This window comes from Erpetoichthys calabaricus, chromosome 1 (genome assembly GCF_900747795.2).
Source record: "Erpetoichthys calabaricus chromosome 1, fErpCal1.3, whole genome shotgun sequence".
Taxonomy (NCBI): Eukaryota; Metazoa; Chordata; class Cladistia; order Polypteriformes; family Polypteridae; genus Erpetoichthys; species Erpetoichthys calabaricus.
Window position 1 is genome coordinate 49,049,421 of NC_041394.2, and position 20,038 is coordinate 49,069,458.

Genomic DNA, 20,038 nt, shown 5'->3' on the forward strand with positions numbered 1-20,038 from the left:
CATATCATCTGCATATAGAGAAATTTTCTGTTCCAGTCCTTCTCTGACAATCCCCTTTATCTGATAAGAATTTCGGCAGTGAACCGCCAGTGGTTCAATAGCGATTGCAAACAACAGTGGCGACAAGGGACATCCTTGTCTGGTACCACGTTCTAGTTTAAAGTAGTCTGAGCAAATTTTATTAATACAAACTGAAGCTTCTGGACTGGTATACAGTAGTTTAATCCAAGCACAAATATTCGGGCCAAACCCAAATTTCTCCAATGCAGTGAAAAGGTAATTCCATTCTATCATGTCAAATGCCTTTTCTGCGTCTAATGATAGTAATATCTCTGGGGTGTTTGATTTTGCTGGTGAATATATAACATTAAACAAGCGTCGGAGATTTGAAGATAGATGTCGGCCTTTAATAAATCCAGTTTGATCTTGTGATATTACCGAGGGCAGCACTTTCTCCATCCTTCTAGCTAGGATTTTTGAGAGTATCTTAACATCATTATTCAGGAGTGAAATTGGTCTATATGATGCACATTGTAACAAGTCCTTATTTTGTTTAGGAAAGACGGTGATTAATGCTTGTCGAAATGTTTGAGGTAGTATTTGGTGGTCTTTAGCTTCTGTAAATGTTACCAATAAGAGTGGAGCTAGCTGAGTGGAGAATTTCTTATAAAACTCTACGGGGTAACCATCAGGGCCTGATGATTTCCCGCTTTGTAGTGACTTTATAGCGTCTAGTAATTCTGTTAGCGTTAGAGGTTTATCTAGTTCCTCAGCACTTAAAGCATCTATTTGTGGTATTTGTGAATTATCCAGAAATGCATTAGATTGCGTGTTGTCTTCTTTGGGCTCAGTGGAATATAAAGACTTATAGTAATCTCTAAATGTGTGCATTATTTTATTATGGTCGATGATTTCTTCTCCATTCTTGTTGGTGATTACTGGTATTGCATTGTGAACTTCTTGTTTATGAATTTGTTGAGCTAAAAGCTTATTAGCTTTTTCTCCGTGTTCATAGTAATGCTGTCTAGACTTATAAATAAGTTGTTCAGTTTCTTTAGTTGTTAAGATGTTAAGTTCTGTATGCAGGGCCTGCCTTTTCCTGTGGAGAGCTTCACTTGGACGCCTGGCTTGTTCTTCATCTATTCTAGTAATTTCATTTCTTAGCTCTGACACTTTCTTGGTTTCTAATTTATTTCTGTGGGAAAGATACGAAATAATCTGTCCTCTTAAGAAGGCCTTTAGAGTTTCCCAGAGTGTTCCTGCAGAAACCTCTGTGGACGTGTTTGTCTCTAGGAAGAAACTGATTTGTTTGGATATAAATTCTGTGCAGTTCTCGTCTGCCAATAAAAGAGGGTTAAGACGCCATCTGCGAGGTGAGTATGAGGGGCTTATTGATTTTAGCTCCAAGACTAGAGGGGCATGGTCAGAGATAACAATTGTGTCATATTTGCATGATTTAATTGTAGGCAGGAAATTATTATCTATAAAAAAATAATCAATTCTTGAGTAGCTATAATGCACTGGTGAGTAGAACGAATATGTTCTTGAGTTTGGGTTAAGAAACCTCCAGGGGTCTGATAAGTTGTGATCATTCAAAAACTGTGTAATTATCTTTGCAGTATTAGATGTCGTCCCCCCTGTCACAGGAGTCCTATCTAAGAGTGGATTTAAAACACAATTAAAGTCCCCAGCCATTATAATTTTATGAGTGTTCACATTGGGAATGGATGCAAATAGATTTTGCATGAACTCCTTATCATCGACATTGGGTGCATAAACATTTATCAAAATCATTTTACTGTTATATAAGTTGCCCATGACCATCACATATCTCCCTTCAGGGTCCGACACTACCTCTGATGCTACAAATGGAACTGTTCTATGTATGAGAATTCCCACCCCTCTAGTTTTCTTTATAAAGCTAGAATGGAACATTTGGCCAGTCCAGTCTTTTTGTAATCTGAACTGATCCTTGGTTAGTAAGTGGGTCTCCTGTAGAAATACTATTTTAGCGTTTAAGCCTGTTAGGTGAGAGCATACTTTCTTTCTCTTTAAGAGACTCTACTTCCTGAGGGTGCTCAGAAAGAACAACATCCCTGAGAAACTGCTGGTGTCCTTTTACCGCTGCACAGTAGAGAGCATCCTGGTCTACTGTCTCTGTGCGTGGTTCTCCAGCTGCACAGTAGCACAGAAGAAAGAGCTCCACAGGGTCATTAAGGTCGCCCAGCGGATAGTCGGCTGTCCTCTCCCCTCACTAGAAGAACTACCTAGTTCCTGTTGACTCAGGAACGTCAAGAAAATTCTTCAGGACCCATCACACCCAGGATATGCATTGTTTGAGTGCCTGCCTTCAGGCAGATGTTTCAGATCCATAAAGACCAAGACAAATAGACTGAGAAACAGTTTCTATCCTTCAGCCATCACCATGCTGAATGCTGCTAAGCGGTCAATCTGACCAAGTGCACCTTCATGTTTACAATACAGCCCTAAGTCAACATTGGCTATGGGACAAGTGCAATATGACGTATGTATGAATGGATAATTTCAGTTTTAATTAGAGTAATCGTGTTTTGTTTTTTATTTTATTTTTGCATTGGAAAATTGCACCTAAATTTCGTTGTACAATGTCTCATTGCTACAATGACAATAAAGATTTTGATTTGATTTGATTTGATCACATGTGCTAACAGCAAGCATAACCTGTTACAAGGTTATAATCTTGTAATCTTGTGAAACCAGATTATACTTTAGCATTTGAGTACTTGTAGTAAAAATGTACGATACGCTGTAGTCAATGTCATACACAGCGCCAATCTCCAAGGGGGCCCCCCCTCCCCCCCAACTTGTCGATTTCATATGCAGTGGTGAGCATGCCGTTTTCAGTTGATTTCAGTTCTGGATATGACTGCGTGGATTTAAATGAGGGACTCTATTTTGATGTCTCTTTTTGAGTGCTTGTAACCAAGGCTGCCTAGGGGTGCAGTGTACCCTTAAGCTGGTCCTGGGTACAAAGAATTGGCAGCTACAATATGTTTACAATTAAAAATAACTATACAGTATCACTAAACAGGGTGCCATCACACTGAGGTAAAAAGCGTTCCCATTAAATTAGGTTATTTTTGCTGTTGATAATGAAAAGCCCCAGGAGAAGCAGACCTCGGTATAATGGAAATAGCTAAAGTGTGGAAAGCCAGTCTAGCAGTACCACCAAGCACGAGCAAGGCTGCACAGTCTACACGAATAACTAAAGGAAGTTAATGTCACTGCCTAATTGTAAATGCCAACACAACATACCAGGATATGGTCACAGCGCTTTAACCCATTAGTACGTGATACTGCATATATAGACCACAGTACCTCTCTGCTGTTGTTATACCATGGAGTGATGCAATGGTCAGAATGGTAGTTAAATATATAAACATTAATCTTTGAGCTTCAGTTAACTTGTGCTACTGAGTTCTTCAACTGAAAGCAGTAATCATAGTTTTTTTTATTTTCTTTCAATGTCAGTTCTTTTATTTCATTTATTTTTCAATTTGCTTCGCTTTTGTTTTTGTTTGCACCCTGGCTGTGTAAAGTCTACAGACTGGAGGAAATCAGGGCCAGGTATTTTAGAAAGAAGCCCTGCGTGCGGAGCCTTACCAGTGGTGGACTTCTCCGCTATTCACTTCAAACTTTTGAACGAGATGTCCTTTGTTTGAGAATCACATCTGGTCCGGTGAAAATACCATTAGGGTGACCCACCCCTCCATCCATATAATATACTACTAATAAAAGCATATCAGTGGGGTCACTCCCCCACCTCTGCATATACATATACAGTATGTCTATCGGGACACTCCAGACTTTGAGAGATGTGAAGAACAGTTGACACTTCGCGAGGAGGACCAAGAAGCTGCCAAAAACAAAGAATACCAGCAGTTACTCATTTCCACTTCAGGGACTGCTTAGAGTGTGCTAATAAACTAAAACAAAAGAGCAGCTGACACAATGCACAATGTAACTTTTTTTTAAGTTTAATCACAGATTAAACTGATTTACTATTGACATATCTGATGTTCACAGAGCTGCGGTGGGCTGGCGCCCTGCTGGGGTTTGTTTCCTGCCTTGCGCCCTGTGTTAGCTGGGATTGGCTCCAGCAGACCCCCGTGACCCTGTAGTTAGGATATAACGGGTTGGATAATGGATGGTTGGATGTTCACAGAGTGTGAGTGTATGAATGTGCTTAGTGGGGTAGTGAGGTGAGCTAAAGGGGGCCTTTTGACTTGTGACACCCTGGGGTCTGTGGGAGATTTGACCTGACCTCAGCTGTTGCCTGTATTGTTATTTTCTTGGAGTGGAATAGGGAATGAGACTGAAGGATATTATAAGAGAAAATAGAAATGGTGTGATGTGCAATCTGGTTCATCCCAGACTCAAACATGGAGTGCATTCACATTGCCACCTTATCATTTCATGCATTGCCTTCTGCTAGCTAATACGTGTGGAAGCACCAGCCGAGTATAACACCCAAATGTTCAGCATCCAGCACACTGCCATGATCAAATCTCAGTAGACATGTCGGACTATCAATTTAGTACTGAATTATACAATGGCAGGAAGGATCTGGACATTGAAAAATTCATAATGACTTGGTGACTGTAAGCTGACAATCCTGCTCGGAGGTGGCTTGTCCAGTATGCTTCCTTTCTGGCACATTGTGGCCTCACAAGATTATAATACCTGTGCAGTTAATCCAGAATTTTGACAAGCAGGAATTGTCTCGTCTTCATTAGCAGTTTTCCAGCAGAGCATCAGTGAATGAATGCGCATCACATGCAGGTGTCTTGGCAGAAGATGAGCAACTTGATCAGAAAAACATAATGTTGAACACGCTGACAGAGACGTTGTGTTATGAAACTGTCTTGAGTTATCTCCATGGTCCATTACACAAAAAGAACTGTGGTAGCCTGGCCAGCTTGATGCTCACTTTATAAGCACATGTGGAGATGGTGGCAGTCAGCATACTATTCTTGTCACTCATCCATCCAACAGAATGGTTCCGACTGAAATTCCTCACCCCCTCACCCCATCACCCCCTCAATCCAACCACTAGTTGCTACATAGCCAGACCTTTGGTGTCAGACTGCAAATTTGATTTATTCCTGGATTTCAGTGTATTTGTTCAATCACGTACAACATGATGTCATTATTAAAACAGGCTGTCCAAAATGTGTTTTGAGTTGTCTGAGTTATGAAGATCAGGCGTGAGCTGAAGTCAGAGTGAAAACGTCTGATTATGACATGGTACTTCTTGATGACACAAAGCAAACAGTTTCTTCTTCCTTTTTTTAAAAAGAAAAGTTTTCATTCTTGCTGAATATGAAAAAGAAATATAAAGACTTCAAAGTCATTTATCAGCATACACCTGCTTAAGTACTGTAGGTCCAGAAAATATGCAGTCTTGCTACACACTTTGCTCTGCTGTTAATTTAATTTGAAATGGATATATTTGACCTTTTTGCCCATCAATCTACACTCAATAGCCCATCATAACAAAGTTTTATTAATATTTATTAAAAATCAAAAACTAAAATCTATCATTCATATAAGTATTTAGACTCCTTGCTGTGGCACTCCAAATTGTGGTCAGGCTCATCCTGTTTGTTTTATTAATCCTTGAGATGTTTCTAGAACTTGATAAGAGTCCACCTGTAGCACACTGAATTGACTGGACATCGTTTATAAAGACACACACCTGTGAATATAAGGTATCACAATTCACACTGCATGTCAGGACAAAAATAAAGCCCTGAAGTCCAAGGAAGTTTCTGTAGACCTCCACAATGAGGCATAGATCAGGGCAAGGGCATCAAACCCTGCCTAAAGGTGTGAGTGCTCCCAGGGGCATAGTGCCTCAATAATCGAGAAATCAGAGTTTGGAGCCACCAGTGAAAAAGAAGATCTTTATCAGGGAGTTGAGCGAGAACCCAATAGTTCCTTGAATAGAACTTCATAAGTCCTCTGCTGAGATGTGAGAACCTGTTGGAAGGAGGACCATCTCAGCAGCACTCCATCAATCATCTCGTGTTGATGGCTGAGTAACTAGATGGAAGCCAATCCTGAGTAAAAGGCATATGACAGTTCAGAGGACTATGAAAAATGAGAAAAAGATTCATTGATCTGATGACACAAAAACTGAACTATAGATAGATAAAACTTTATTTGTCCCCAGGGGGAAATTTGGCCTTTAAAAGAAGTTCTTTAAATAAATAAATACATAAATAGTAGATAAGTAAGTAAACAAATAAATATACTCACACACTTTGGTCTGAACACACACCGGAATGATTATAAAGCAAGAAAATTCAAAAGAAAAGTTCTGACTTGGCAGTCCCAGTACCAGGGAGGCATTAAGTAGACGTATTGCCGTTGGTATAAATAACCCCAGTAGTGTTTCTTGACACACTTCAGATGAATAAATCGTTGGCTGAAAGTCCTCAGGTTTAGTGTGTCACAGAGAGGATGTGCAGCATTGTTCATCCTCTCCTTTGCTACAACCTGCAGGGGGTCCAGATTGTGTCCTATAACTGAGCCTGCCCTTTTAATTAACTTGTTGATTCAGTGGACCTCTCTTGAAGTGATGTTACCAGCCAAACACACCACAGCATAGAAAGCACTGGCCATCATGGAGTTGTAGAAGAAGTGAAGGATGTCACTACTCATATTAAAGTGACCGGACGTAGAGGTTTTTTGGTACAGTGAATGTCAATTACCACCTCTGAGGTTTTGCTGATATTAACATGAAGACAGTTCTCTTTGCACCAAGAAACAAAGTTCTCCATGTGACTCCTATACTTTGCCTCATCGCCCTTATCAACACACTCCATAAGAGCAGAAATTCTGCAAGTGACATGACCCGGTATTATATTTATAGTCCAAGGTGTACAGAGTGAAGAGAAAGGGAGACAGGACTGTTCCATGTGGTGCTCCAGTGGTGCTCACATCTGTATCACAGACACAGTCCTTGAGTCTGACACACTGCAGTCTGCCCCACAGATAGTCCATCATCCAGGACACCACAGGCTCATGCACCTGCATGTGGGTAGAACTCCAAACACTACGTCTCGTGAAGACCAGACCAGCCCATCACCAACCTTGCATCATCCCTAGGGTGAAGTATAGTGGTGGCAGCATCATGAAATACGGGTCCTTCTCAGCAGCAGGGATGGGGAGACCGGACAGAATTGAGGGAAAGGTAAAAGGAGCCAAATGCAGAGCTCCTTAAAGAAAAACTGCTGCAGAGGGCATGCAAACCCAGTCTGGGTCAATGGTTCACCTGTAAGTAGGGAAATGACCCAAAATATACTTAAGTATGTGGCCAAGACAACACTGGAGTGGCTTCAGCACAAGTGTATAACTGTCCTTGAGTAACCCAGCCAAAGCCCAGGCTTAAACTTCATAGAACATCTGTGAAGAGTCCCGAAGATGGAAGTCTTGCCATCCAGTCTAATGAGGATCTGCCAGGAAGAATGGGATGAACTACCTAAATCCAGGTTACTTACCCAAGAAGACCCCAAGCTGTAATTGCTACCAAAGGGGCTTCTACAAAGTACTGAATTAAGTTTGTGAATACTTATATGAATGAAAGATTTTGATTTTTAATTTATAATACAGTGGTAAACCGTTCTGAATTTGTGTTTTTCACTTTGTTATTATCGGTTATTGAGTGTAGATTGAAAGGCACAAATGGAAAATTTCTCCATTTAAAATTAACTCTACAACACAATAAAGTGCACAGAAAATGAAGGGGTCTGAATACTTTTAAAATCCCACAGTAAAATACACCAGCAGCACCATCCAGAAGATGCGCCCATCAATCGAGTTTTCTGCTTATTTCATTTTAAAGGAATAATCCACCCAAAAATGTATTTTTTAATGTGTCACTTACCCCATGTGTTTTGTAGGATAATGGAGATGACAAAGTTTCAGGTCACAAGAATCCTTAAGAATCTTTCATCTCAGATGCCATACTGAATCAGAGCAGGGTTACAATGCATAATGGCTCATCGTGGCCCCTAGTAACACCACCATTTCATGTTGAAGATTACAAAGGGAAAAACAAAATTGTGATGCAGCAAACTCAACAAATAACAACAATACAATTCTCTTTCCTTGCAGGCAAATATAAGAGTAAAGCAAAACATCCAAATACAGACATTCTCTGATGTTCAGAGTCTAGTGTGCTACAAAATGAGGCTTTTTGAATTGAAGGTATTTTTAGCAATAGAATGCACTTTATACCGAATAAATAATCTTTTTTGAGTAAAATGTTTATTATTGGGAAATATGTAGATGGGAGTCATGGTTCATGAACAATAAGTAGCAAAAAATTCAAATAACACTCAAGGCCAGAAAAAGCAGTGGGCAATTTTGTGTTAAGTAAGCAATATCTAAACTGATAATATTCCGCTAAATAAAGTGAAATATGTACGTCCACACAATAACTTCTCTTCTGTTTTTTTTTTCTTATCCCCACTCTGCTAACATGCTACATTGACTTGAAACGCCATTCACAAATAATTTGCCCGTAATGAAGTGACTATGAGAACCCCCTGTATTAGAAAAAGTGGGCTCTGAAAAGAGATCAATAGATGGAGCTGAATTTGGGGCTGGGGGTAGGATCCTTCATAAAGAAATACCATGTGCGCTCAATATTTATGTGCATATGTTCTCACTCTACCCAAAACCGTTAAAGATAAAGAGGGTCCTGAAAATGATTAGATTGTTGAACTCTGGATAACCCAAACTGCTCTGTATGTTATGACTGACATCTTTTATGAGACATGTTTTTCCTACTAATTATTTCTTATTTTTCTTTGCAGGGCCACTGCATCAACTTCACCCGTGTGACATCAGCGCACCCCAGATATCCCATCTACAACAACACTTCTACACCAATCTATAACCCAACAAAAAACAACTGCCCTCCTGCACCCCAAGGGAGCCTCCCACCTCCACCAAGAAGCCCCCCTACCACACCCACACCCTCGCCTACCTCTACGCTGCCTCCTCTACCTCAGAGATCACCATCTCCCCCTTCGACGATGTTACCACCGGCTCCGCCTACTGCTCTTCCTCCTCTACCGCCTACACCCGAGTGTCTCCCTTATGCAGTCTACGAAACCCCACCCTCCCCAATGTGTTCCCTGCCTCCCCCTCCACTTGCTCCTCCCCCTTGTCGAGCCCCACCTCCAGATCGCCCTCCTCCTCGTCCCTCTCTCTAAACTAAGCAGAAAGCTTTAGAACTTTTTTAGACTGTTGGGATGGAGACATCGCCTTTGTGAAATTCTAGAACCATTTCTTTTTTTTGTTAATTTCTTATGCCTTAAGTATGATTACCAAACCACTATGATGAAGAAACTGTTTGATCCTGCAGCATACCTTAGTCATATTGCTGAAGCCATCTATTTTGAAATGGAACTTTGCTCTTCCTTGTCATGTAAAGCATTGAATCTCCAACTCCGTGGACGGAGAGGAGAGTTCACCATGAGACCTGTCTAGGAAGCGGAAAGGGCTGCAATGGAGGAAGGGGTGAGAAGGTGGTAGCTCAGATATGTGCAACACATACATCATGCTTTGGACTCTGCAGCTCATTCAGTTGGAATGCTGGAGAAGAACTGAGCCAGAGATGAAAATGGATGTCCACAGGGCAGGAGTGCTTGCTTCTGGATATACAGGTGGCAAATTGATTTTCAGGAAAGTAATGAGCTGGACAGAATGTAGACTGTATCCTTTTCCTTTTTGGATTAAGCCAGTTAATGTCTGTTCTTACACATTTTCAACCAACAAAACCAGAAAAGGCTGGCCATTTTCTAATTTTGCTGTGTCATTTTGGAACCCCCTTTGTATTCTTATGCCATGTAATAAAACTACCCAACAATGGGCTATTACACTCCTTCTAGATGTCACTGACCCCTGAGAATACAGCTGGACAATATGATGTTCATCCTCCATGAAACCTTCTTAATGGGAAGAGGAGAGAGATACTGTGACACGGAGAGGAACTGGGCCACTCTGATTAGATCACTTGAGCCTGTGCAGAGACCAGCAGTGCTGTCAGAATGGACAAGGAGGTGTCACCACCACAGTCTTTAACGTGTGGCACAAGCCTCACAGAAATATCATAACATTCTCATAAATGGGACACTGAGCCATCATTGGCTCTGGGTGTCCCTTTGTGTCCATCACCTGTATTATGTTACAGAAGCTAAGATCTGACCACTGTTTGTGGTTGGCTGTAATTGAAGGGTTTATTTACAACACCTGCTAGCTCTGCTGCTATTTTGCTAAAGTCCAGTGTCAGCTAAGAGACGTCATGGACAACAGACTGTTTTGTCTCAAAAGTTACTCTTTTCCCATTTCTGTAATAGAAATCAAGAACATTTTATTTCCTCTAGGGGCCGCTAGCTCCCTCTTAGTTGGAATACGTTCTTTTGCAATTGTGGCGCAATAAATAACCCGAAACTATATAGATATATTATTAAAAGGCGATACCTCTCCCATAGTGATATGGCGGTAAGAAATCACATAAGAGAAAATAACTTTGCTTTCTTTAATGACGCTTTACGTGGCATTACAGACAAAGGAAGCCAAATGGCAAGACAATTACCAAGGTGGGATCTTGATATATACAGTCTGCCATTTTTCGTCACTGCGCTGGATGGATTCTCAAGACAGATGACGTTATCACCCATCCATCCGTCGGCTTCGAGGTGTTTGGCTGCTATCCAAGTCTTTCATACTGTTTTCTCCACGTGCAGGCCCTTACTTAGGTTCCAAACAAGGCAAGGAGAGGATTCAATTTCATCTCTAACATACAGAAATAGTACAATGCCCATTTTTGTAGTTGTCCCTTTCAAATGCTTGACTAGCAGTTCTAAATGCTGAGAGCTCCTGTGTACTAACTTTGGCCTGTACATGTGAGTGGATTTATAAATTATGTTTTATACAGAGCACAGTGACATTAAACTTATATTCTGATTACAAACACTGAATACAAATCAAAAAAGTTAAAGTTCACTAGAGGTAACAGTTTAGCACTGCTGCCTCCCAGCTCCAAGGGTCTGGGTTCAAATTATAACATTACAACAATCTTGACAGAAACAGGCCAATCAGCCCAACAAGATTTAGTGGATTTAGTGTCCTGGGCCCTTATGTATAAACAGTGCGTATACACATGAATGTTGCATCTGCCCGTTGCCACTCTCACGTCGAGATGTATAAAAACTAAGCTTGTTGTAATGCCACGCACATTTTCACAGCAGCCTCAGACCGTGTATATACACGTTTTGGCTCGATTTTGTAAACGTGCACCTTAAAAAAATGAATTTACTTATGTAAATAGAAAGTATTTCCACTCTATTAATGTGAAAATTATCTGTACACAAAAATGCATCTCATTAATGTTGTGGCAAGATATTATAAGTGTCTCACCAATAATTGCAGCGGCTCACTGCTCAAGCAGTGTGAGCCCCGAAATTCCACCACCTCCTCCAATGGTGTCGACATGCAGACAGTAGGCTATGTGACACCTTTTTACATCAACTTTGATATGAGTACTTATTTTTTTATTTTGGGAACTGTGTGACTTTTTGAACTTGAACTTTTGAGTGCTTCCGCCACGCTGTGCCACTCCATCAATTTCCATTTGTTGCTTACACCAATGCTTAAGCCACCAAATAGTAGAAAACAGAATATGAAGATGCAGAGGGTGGGAGTATCAATATCTTGAATTTCCTGGAAAATTATATAATTTTTTTTTATTTAATTAATAGCCATTGAGTGCAAAACTAGAGATGTTTTCACTCCAACCTTAAAATAATAATTAAAACTGGTTCTAAAGATGTTGCATAAACAGTAGGGGAAACAAATGGTCAAGACACATCAGAGACATAAAAATGAGCAAGAAAAGGCAGCCAGAAAAACATCTTTCCTTCCAAATCAAATTCAATAAATGTAAGTGGATTTAGAACTACAGCCATCTTTTTAACTGAGATCCTGAGACACGAATGGTTTTGAAGGAGCCTGACCTCCCCCAGCAGACCACTATTCATCAGTGATATCTTGTCAAATGTAATTTTAAGATTTAGCAGAAGGATCAGTTTCTAAACTGGTGACACGCATCAGTACAAACAGAAAAAGTGGAAAAAAAGAATTAGAGAGTCAGGTAAAGAAGACAAAGAAGTGGAATGACAACGAGTGAGCAGAAAGGATGAGGCCGTTGACAAAATTGTCTTCCGTCAAGGCCAATAGGACTTTTCACAAAATGTAAGCAAGATGTGTCAAAAGGTGGGAACAAGTGAAATGAGGAGCTGGGTGTTCTGGGGACAAAAGAAACCACACTCATGGTGCAGACATTTCAACCACTGGACTGTGAACTTTGGTCTTGGAGATTGCTGCTCCTTCACCTCAGAGCTCCCTGCTAGGCAGTTGTGCTGAAGGACGTCTATGTTGGCTTAAATGACCGCCATTTGACTATAATGGGGTGGCACCACTCATACACTTGAGTCCTGCTACATCTGTTTAGAGAGGTTGAATAAGATCATCAAATAGACTCAAAAGTATGCTGAGGTGATCCATTCAAACACAAGAGACAGAACAAGCCCTTGGTACCTCAGTGGTTCAAGTTGCACCATATTGAGTGAGGGTGGCAGGATGGTGGTTTACAGTGCTCATGCTGTTGGTCGCAGTCTCCACACTCTCCCAAGCCCAGAGTGGAGGTGTTTATGAGTGAGTTAACTCTGTGATGGACTGTCATTTCTTGTGTTGTTCCCAATGCCACTCTAAATCAGAATTAATTCTAGCGTTACATTCAATAAGAGAATGCCTGCCATAAAAACGGAGCACTTAGACACACAGTGAGTGTTGAAACTTCAACTACTGGGATGGGAATTTTGATCCTACCAACAACCGAGCCCTCGGTACAAACCAAAAGAAGAACACACCTTTCTTGTAATTCAGCCATAAAGAGTGTCCAGTCATCTGTGAAGTCCTCGCTAGTCCGAGTGACTCTGCCAGCTTTTGACTCATACAGTCGCTCATGTGTGCCCCGCTACACCGTACCAGATGGGTTCAATTAGAGAAACCAAAATGAACAGCAAGGTGGTCTGCTTGCAGGAAGGCTCTGGGGCACCTCGGGAGAAGAGGGAAAGTCAGAGGGAACAAAAAGGCAGCTTCCTGGGTGAGGAAGGTCATGATCCACCATTCAGAAATGGGAAAATAGTAACACTTAGAGTCCTCCTAAATAATCGTGATGGAGGTTACACAAAATGCACAAGAAATGCAACTGCAAGACTAGTTAGCAGGTTGTTGCTGGCACATATTTGCCCTCCTATGGCTCATGGGGTCATCTCCAGGGCCTTTGAGGCCCACCTCCTGGTCCTCTGTGTTGTAAATTATTGTAAAGCCAGCAATGCTACATGCCATGTTACTATGGATCCAAGCTGGACTTGTTTGAAATGTGTTTTATGTTTTAATTTTGTTAAATTTGCCTCTGTCTTCATTTTTCATTGTGTTCCAACACCTGAAAGTAGCGACGAGCGCTTGGTTTGCATAATGGACACTCGTACTCGGTCTGTCAGCACATTCCCTAAATTTGAAGTTTTTTGCACAAGATGGCTAACACACGTCAAAGTTCTATGAAAGGGCGGTAGATGAAAATAAAGATGGAACAGCTTGGCAACTCTGAAAGCATACAGAAAAGCGGAACAGCCAGGCTTTGGCAAACCAAGGAAACAGAAATGAACATAAACACGTGGAGAAAGTGGAATAAACAGCTGGGTGGTGCAAAGTAGGAAGGGATGATGTATAGCAGACATTTGGACAGGGAAACAGCCGATGGACTAAAGGGAGAATAAATGGTGCGATCTGTAGAGGAGAAAGTGACGGCAATACACCAGTTGCAGGAAATGACGGAAAACAAGATGTGGTGTTAGCAAAGCAAGCAAGAAGGGCACAACCAAAAAGATGAAGAGCTATGAAAGTGCAAATACACGCTGTTAATATGGAAGCAGCTTAGCTGAAGGGAGGTGCTATAAATAGCAATTTCTATACATAAAAGCACAGCCGTCAAGCCATAGAGTGGAATAAAAATGCTTAAAGGGTACTGCAGAGTGTCCATGTTCTGCTCGTGGCCTTGTGGACTTTCTCTCATTTCCTGCCAGTTAGGTTGATTGGTGACTCTAAACTGAGTGGCACCCCCCTCAACTGTGAAATGGAATAAACATGTGCAGAATGTTGACAGGAGACATATTGGTGTGGAGATCATTATATAGGTTAGAAATACTTTTAAGAGAGGAGACATGCCAGACTTCTTATTTTTGTCCATTTCCTTTGCACCTGCTGCCAAATCCCCCAGTTATGTCCTCTTGTTTTGCATCTACTGCCCACATTTCTATTTTTGTCCTCTTGTTTTGAACCTGGTGCTTTGATCCTATCCATGTCTATAAAAAAAGCCAAGCCTGAATGCATTTCTCATCCTTCCTGCTGGTGTTCATTTCCACCCCAAGCAGATGTCTCTAATTTAGACCAGAAGAGACCGAGTTTACTGCCTGTCTGTGTGCAAAAAAGAAAATAGAAAAAGAAACCACGAGTTCAGAGATGGCATCAACAGTTTAGCACATCAGAAAGTTATCGATAAAACCACCCTGGGAATGGAGGGACCTGGAGCATCACAGTAATAAAAAAGGTTAAGAGTGCCCACGAAGAGGAGTGAGGGAGAGAGCTCAGATAGATAGGCATAAAGCAAACATGGCCATCTACTCCAGATTTAAAAAAATACAGCAATCTGAGAAGACCTGGGCAATGATGCTGGGGTTAAAACTCTACACCAAAGGAGAAATTAATCTGACGTAGGTGAGAAAGCCTGGTTGGGATGGCACAGTGGTTAGCACTGTTGCTTTGTTCGTGAAGGTCTTGGGGTTCAAATCTCTGCCCACTCTATGTGTGTTGAGTTTACTTGCCCTGCATGAGTACACATGGGTTTCCTCCTGAAACCAAAGACACGAAGGTTACAGTAAGTTGATAGGAGACTCTAAGATGGCCCAATATTGCTGAGAGTGTCTTGTCATTGACTAGTGTCACATCACAGCTTGGGCCATATGCTGTGATAGATAGATAGATAGATAGATAGATAGATAGATAGATAGATAGATAGATAGATAGATAGATAGATAGATAGATAGATAGATAGATAGATAGATAGATAGATACAAAAGGTATGATAGATTGAATTTTCCCACACACAGGCCGACACTGATCTCACAAAAGGCACCATAGCCTGACACAGACCTCCTGAAGGAATTAAAGGGGGGGGGGGGGGGGGGGGATTTGATGGTTAACTTTGTTGGAATTTAAGTTTGTTTTTATTTTGTACCAGAGTTTCCTCTTCCCATTACTCTAAAAGAACCTTTGGGAGCATTATGCAAACCAAGCTGAGCTGGACTGTGTACTATAGCCATGTATAGTACAGTAACTGCACTCCAATGTAACCACTGCTCTATTAAAAAATGTTCAATAATCACAGATGCATTTCGTTATTTCTTTATTTTGCCTCACGGGCTTCTTATAGTTCTTCATTCACCATATTCTGGAGGTTGCTTTTCAAAGGTAAGCTCAAGTCAGTATTCTGATTATTAGGCCGTAGTGCTGCCAGAGGCCCAGTCCCTCTCCAGCTCAGTACGACATGCTCAATGTGTTTTTGCAATAAATGTTTTGTCTTTTCTGAAAACTAATTCATCAAGTCTCCTGTCAAGAAATTTCCTTACACAGAGGGGATACCGAGGTGTGGTGGTGAGATGCAAGGTTGTAGATACTTTACTCAACCTCTTTATATCCTCAACAGAATTCCTGCACACATTATTCATGGTTTGAAAGTGTAATACACTGGTATCTGGGCCTATCTCCCCCTCACTACTGTGCACTCCACAACCCAATATGGATGAGATCCTCCTTTCACCTTCTAATTAGTGTTTCTTCAAGGTTTCAGTTTCCAAGTCAGTATCATCCTCAATTCCACACAACTTGGTCTCAAAACACAAGATCTCCCAGAATGGTCCATTCACACCATCACCTCAGCACTTTCCTGGAACCTATGTGCTGTTCTGGCATAGCCACATATATAAACGTTCACACCTCAAACTCTGTTTTGTATGTAAACTTCTAAATGTCAAACTTTCTTTGTGTCATATGTAGATGTTAACACGTCAAGCACTGTTTTGTACGTTGATGTCAATGTTTCAAACTCTTTCTGTTTCATATATAGACGTCTACACATCAAACTGTTCATCTTTATATATTCCTACTTTTTCCCAAAGATCACCTTTACAGTGGCTGATTCAGGCAAGTTTACTTCCCTTCTTTGCCTTCAGCGTAGGTGAACCTCATGGCTATAGTACTGTATTATATAGTAGGGTACTGGTGGTATTGTCACAACTACAGAGTTCAGTGAAATTCTTACTTGCATGTCCTACCAACACGTCTACATTTTCTGGTACTGGTTCTTACCATCCTAAGATAGCTGACAAGAGATGTGCAATGTGAGTATCTACACTGAGACGTTACTTAAGTTGAAAGTCCAACCACATACATTCCCCTGGTGTCCATAAAAACATAGACTTAAAGAACAGTAGTTCAGCTAGAAGTGTGGTTCAGATGCATCTCAGCTGGAAGAAACTTTACATTTTTTTTAGGTGGGGAAATCGTCCTTTCTCACAATGTAAGTGAAGTCCAGCATCTCAGAATCTGGGCCTCTATCATGGATAAGCTGTTTTGGCTCATGGAATGTCACAATTTCAGACTGTGTTACAGTATTAACTGAGACATGTGCTAACTATGCCCACTGTTGCCTCAAGCAAGTGTGTGGTCCTCCCCTGTTTCTGGCCATCTAGACCTGAAAACCCCAATCTTTTAGGCCATTCAGGACCATATTTTGTGCAGGAAATTGCACCCTCATGATAAAAAGTAAACCAATAGGTGTCTTCAGCAATAATGATCAGAGGCACTTGAAGTTATACATGGTGCATCAACTGGCCCAAGGGGTCTACCCCCTAATAGGATATGAAAAAAATGTGGATCGGTAATGTAAGCACATGGAGTATCATTTTTGTTTCAAGGTTTTTGGTTATGAATATGGTAATATTTTTGATATCTAATTCTTTATCGGTGGTCCTTGCCCTCTAAGATCCACTCCCAGAAGATCAAAAATGACAAATTTCAAATACATGTATAAGCATATGGGGGATTGTTTTAGACTATTTCAAGGCCAGTGATTATGAATATGATATTAATTGTGACTTTGGATCCTTTACTAGGGACCTAGCCCTCTAGAGACCTCTATCAGAGGGTGACAAACAACACATTTCTATTACAACCGAGAATATTTAGACATTAAACATTTTAACATTGAAACACACATTTTAATACTTCAAATATTTAACACAGCTATTCTTGTTTATTATGTACATCTACCTCATGAAGTAAATCATTTCATTTCTTATGAACACCCTGAATGAGGGAGGCTTACTCTACTTCAGACTTTTTGTAAATCCTTCCTTTGTGGTTTTGTGAGACTAACTTCTTTCCACTGTAAGGCGACTGTCCAAAATTGGGCAACATGAAATCAAACAGAGGAAAGCAGGAGCCTGTTATCTAACTGGCCTTACGGCTTGTAAAATGTTCCCCTCTCTTCTTAGGTAGTTGGATTTGCAAGGCAATTTGAATTTTGGTTTGTTTGTGTGGGACCTTTATAGTGATGAGTACTTCAGTATGACATGCCAAGTTCTGCCTAAGATGTCAAGATTCATTTACCTGTAAGGAGGTTTCTTTCAGCTTGAATGTACGTGATCCACACTTGGCTCCCTTCTTTGAGTCGATATTCTTGTAAAAACGAGGGAGGCATTTCAAGAACGGAAGTAGGCAATGGAAGGAGGAAGCAGAACCTCAACGCCCAGGAAATATCGAAGAAACACATTCTCATGGTCCAGATGTCTGAGCAACTGCTTAAGAGCCAGAAAGTTCAAATGAAGTAAGATAAAACCGAGAAAAAAAGGATTGAATGAACTTCACAGAATAGACGTCGACCCTTTGGCAGACAATCTATTTGACCTCCAGTTGAACAAACGCCTAACAGAGACAGCTGCCGCACCCTCACAGTCTGTAGCCAAATCCCGAGTTGCTTATCTCTGGACGCACTTTGTTTTGGTTTCCTAGAATTTTGTTTGTTTCCTGCAGTTCAAGGGTGTCCAACTCAGATCCTTGGGGGCCACAGTGGCTGCTGGTTTTCATTCCAGTTTCTGCTGCTTTTGCCGTAATTTTAATGGACCTGCTTTTTAAGGTTCAGAACCCTTCATTGTTCATCATGCCTTAACTGGCCACCAAACGATCACATGACAGGCACTTCCAGTCCTAACTGTGTTTGATGATGGTTAATGGTTAAATATTTGTAAAGGTATTGTTAAAAACTCAAAGCACAGTAGTGATGAAGCCCCCTTGAATTCTGCTCATTGTGAAGCACCAGTCGCCATTTACGCCACTGATCACTCTCTCCCCATGAAGCCTGTCAGGCAGATGAGGCCTAGCGACCATCTGGTCCGACTTTAGACAGCAGTCTGCAATTTGAAGCCAGCAGGCCTTACAGTTTACCATTTGAATTCTAAATTGTAAAGTGGTGGATGGAAATTTAGCTGAAGCCACACAAACAAAAGTTATTGTGATGCTGTGTAAAAAATACAAATGCTTATTGCTGTTATTATTTGCTCCCAAAGTAGGGGATCATTTAAGGCCATTTATTGCAATTTGAGTCACCAACTGTGATCTCCGTTTCCACAGCAGCGAAGCCGATTAATGACAAGCAGATGCCCATCCTATACGTTAAATCTCATCACTTATGCTGCATGGGATTTCATGGAAAATATTACAAGCAACCCAATCTCATCAAAATTGAGGCTGGGTGTCGCACCGGACTGCCAGCATCCACTGCACACGATGGAATCTGAAGGCTCTCCTAATTATGTAATTATGCTCGAAACATAAGATGGGCTTCAAGAAACTTTGAACTTGGAATCTGCCTTTGGCATCGCTTCACTTCACCACTCCCAGAGTGCTAGGAGGAGCTCGAGGCCCGGCCAGCTTGAGCGCTCTGTCTGAGCGTCGCACAAATCCTGAAGTCACTGGGAGAAGGGTTCATTCCATAAACGTTAAGGGATATGATACACATGTAAGGCTTAAACATTTTAAAGTCTGGAGAGAAGGAGGCTTTGGGGGGAAAACTATTTAGTTGTAAGCAACCACAATTGCACCACTTTGATAGATTCACAGATTAACAGGAATATTGAAGACAGCATATAAGGAATGGGACTAATAAGACACTATATGCTTTATAAAGCCGACTGAGCAGTCATTCAAATTGTTTTTTTCCTGATATCCGAGGTTAAATCTCGGACCTGGTCACCTCCTGTATCCCACACAGGGTGTGTCTACAAAAGACTGGCTGGCCATCCATGGCTCCCCAGACCCTGAGCTGAAATAAATGATTGGAAGGCGAAGCAAAGAGATTCGATGTGTTCAAATGTACATGATTCTCCTAACATTCCCATTGCTCACTGTATTATTAATAATAATATTTGTACCTAATTGAAGTAGCTGATGCTGCCTGTGTATATTTGTATGACAGCTTAAGGAAAGGCAGCAAATTGTACTTCCCAAAGGCAGGGAGGAGTAACAAAAAGAACGGAACCAGACCATTGAAACGTAGTCTGACCTAAAAATGGGCCAAAAGGACATTAATATAAAGGTGAGTCAAAGGAAAACTTTAGAATTGCAATAGAATTTCAAAATACATACCATTGTCCTGCAAGTTCGTAACATTGTTAACAGTGACATTAGGAGCATCCAGCAGGTGGAAGCATGGTGCAGACGAGCTACACGACGTCTTAGCAGCAGTATAAAGATGGCAGCCCCACTGGAAACCCCTGTGTTGGAGCAGTGAAGTGGTGAAACC

The 20,038-nt window shown here is 41.1% G+C and overlaps 1 protein-coding gene across 1 annotated transcript in view; it reads left to right on the forward strand.

Annotated features, from left to right (window-relative positions):
* LOC114645829 (anthrax toxin receptor 1-like) overlaps window positions 1–11,398 on the forward strand; it is a 242,445-nt gene extending 231,047 nt beyond the window's left edge. Inside the window, exon 18 of the mRNA XM_028794072.2 lies at window positions 8,865–11,398. Coding sequence (XP_028649905.2) covers window positions 8,865–9,266 — 402 coding nt within the window. The 3' untranslated portion in view covers window positions 9,267–11,398. The remainder of the gene's footprint in view (window positions 1–8,864) is intronic.
* The last annotated feature ends 8,640 nt before the right edge of the window (window positions 11,399–20,038 follow it).